The sequence below is a fragment of the Polistes canadensis genome, unplaced genomic scaffold, assembly GCF_001313835.1.
Source record: "Polistes canadensis isolate GaletaPanama2010 unplaced genomic scaffold, ASM131383v1 scaffold_1096, whole genome shotgun sequence".
Classification (NCBI taxonomy): Eukaryota; Metazoa; Arthropoda; class Insecta; order Hymenoptera; family Vespidae; genus Polistes; species Polistes canadensis.
In genome coordinates this window covers 1-1,911 of record NW_014570642.1, presented here as the reverse complement: position 1 = coordinate 1,911, position 1,911 = coordinate 1, and the positions used below count along the sequence as shown (strand labels likewise).

Genomic DNA, 1,911 nt, shown 5'->3' with positions numbered 1-1,911 from the left:
TTTTCATAATAATATTCGTCGTACAAACACACAAAACAGAAATTTAATTCGGTTTCGTCGGTATTAATTCGAAATATAAAAATTACAAGTACAGTTAAAAATAATTAAAAATGTATTCTGGTATTTTGTTAAAATAAAATCAGCATAGTTGTTTGGTCATATTACACGGGCTTGCTATTTGATCGTCTTTTCATTAATTAATGAATTCATTCGCTGCGATAGATCTTATTTTATAGTCCAGGCAACAAGAGGAGAACTTAAAAAATTTAGCTAGCCGGGCGAAATTTGATATAATGGTAATTCRACGACGCTGAATCGAATGGTGCTATTTTTTTTGCAATTAGATTTTCTGGTAATGAGAAAAAGGGTAAAAAAGGTGAAAAATCGGCCGTATCTTAGAATCTAGGCATTAAATCGAAAAAAGTTTTAAACAAATGTTGTAGAGAATTGAAAAATACGTAAAAAATGTTCGAAAGTGTATCTTCGTATTTGCAAAAATAAGCGAGAAAATGAAGGTGAAAGGTAATTGTAAAAGAGAGGGCAAGCCACGCCTCTTCGCTGGTCTTTATACGCGAGCGAGCTAGTGTGCGTAATCTTGAAGTCTCTCGGGCGTGAATGGGAGTGCGAGTGAGAAAACAAATAAATAAGATTTCTTTAAGCGATAGCGATTCTTTTTGTTTGGCCCATCGATTGTCAAGTGTTCTGTATTATATATTTCTGATATTTTCTCTTGGCCATCGAGTGTCGAGCGTTATGTATACGAGTGCGAGTGAGACAAGAAACAGATATTTCTCTCTTTCCAATTTTTCTTCGGAAGCGCGAATTTTTCGTTTTGACGATCGAGTGTCGAGCGTTCTGTATATCTATATATATACATCGGCGTATAAGCGCGGCATTTTTAAATCGAATATTGATGCTTAAGGCAAGCCGTTTTTTTATTTATTGTCAAAAATACTGAACCTTGATAAAAATAAAAAAACAATAATTCATTTTAACAGAAACAATTATTATTTAGTCAACAAATTATGTATTTTAGGAAATTTGAAACTAAAGATTTGCAGTCTCCCAAATATTTATTTGTTTATCAAATTGGGGACATATTTGAAAAAGAAAAATTTTATATCTACACATAAAATAAATTCAAGATATGCAGGAAAAGTGATTCTAAAAACGTGGAATTTATTTTTTGTCCAGACATTATTTTAATTCATTTTTGTTACGTTATAAGAAAATAGAAATGCATTTTTATTCATCTTCAATATAATGAAAATTGTAAGGAAAAAAATGAATATTTGTCAAATGAAACGCTAGCGTAAGTAGTATCGTCTCTGCTTCTCACGCGAGTAGTTACCGTTCGATTCTTTGTGGGAGAATTATTTTTTTTTTTAAGTTTTTCTAACCTTAAGCTATACAAATTCTTTTTACATTTTTTTTTTTTTTTTATTTTTTGACAAAGCAGTATCTTTGTTTTTGGTGGTAACCATGGTAGCGCCAAGATGTTTGTAAGGGCTCCTTCTTTCTTCTAGCTCGCGTTCTCCCACCACATTTATATTATATATATGAAATATATTCAATGGTTATACAATGGTTATAGGTTCTGGAGTATACAGAATCGGCAGTTTTGTAGAATTTGATTTGTGTGCTGTAAGTTGTCTACGTGAATTTCGAAATTTGAATCGTAAAACCGTAATGGTTAATTATAATCCTGAAACGGTGAGCACGGATTACGACATGAGCGATCGTCTTTACTTCGAAGAAATTACATTCGAAGTAGTAATGGACATTTACGACAACGAATCGCCAGAAGGAATCATTTTATCTATGGGTGGAAAATTGCCGAACAATATTGCTATGAATCTTCACAGACAACAAGCTAGAATACTTGGAACGTCACCAGAATCTGTAGACGGT

At 32.3% G+C, this 1,911-nt stretch overlaps 1 protein-coding gene across 1 annotated transcript; it reads left to right on the top strand.

The window, feature by feature from the left end:
• Nucleotides 1-1,584: 1,584 nt before the first annotated feature.
• On the top strand, nucleotides 1,585-1,902 carry LOC106792888 (CAD protein-like; the record flags this gene model as incomplete). The annotated part of the gene is made up of 1 exon (XM_014759420.1): nucleotides 1,585-1,902. A coding segment is annotated over exon 1 (318 nt), but the record flags the coding sequence as incomplete, so codon positions are not given.
• Nucleotides 1,903-1,911: the final 9 nt, after the last annotated feature.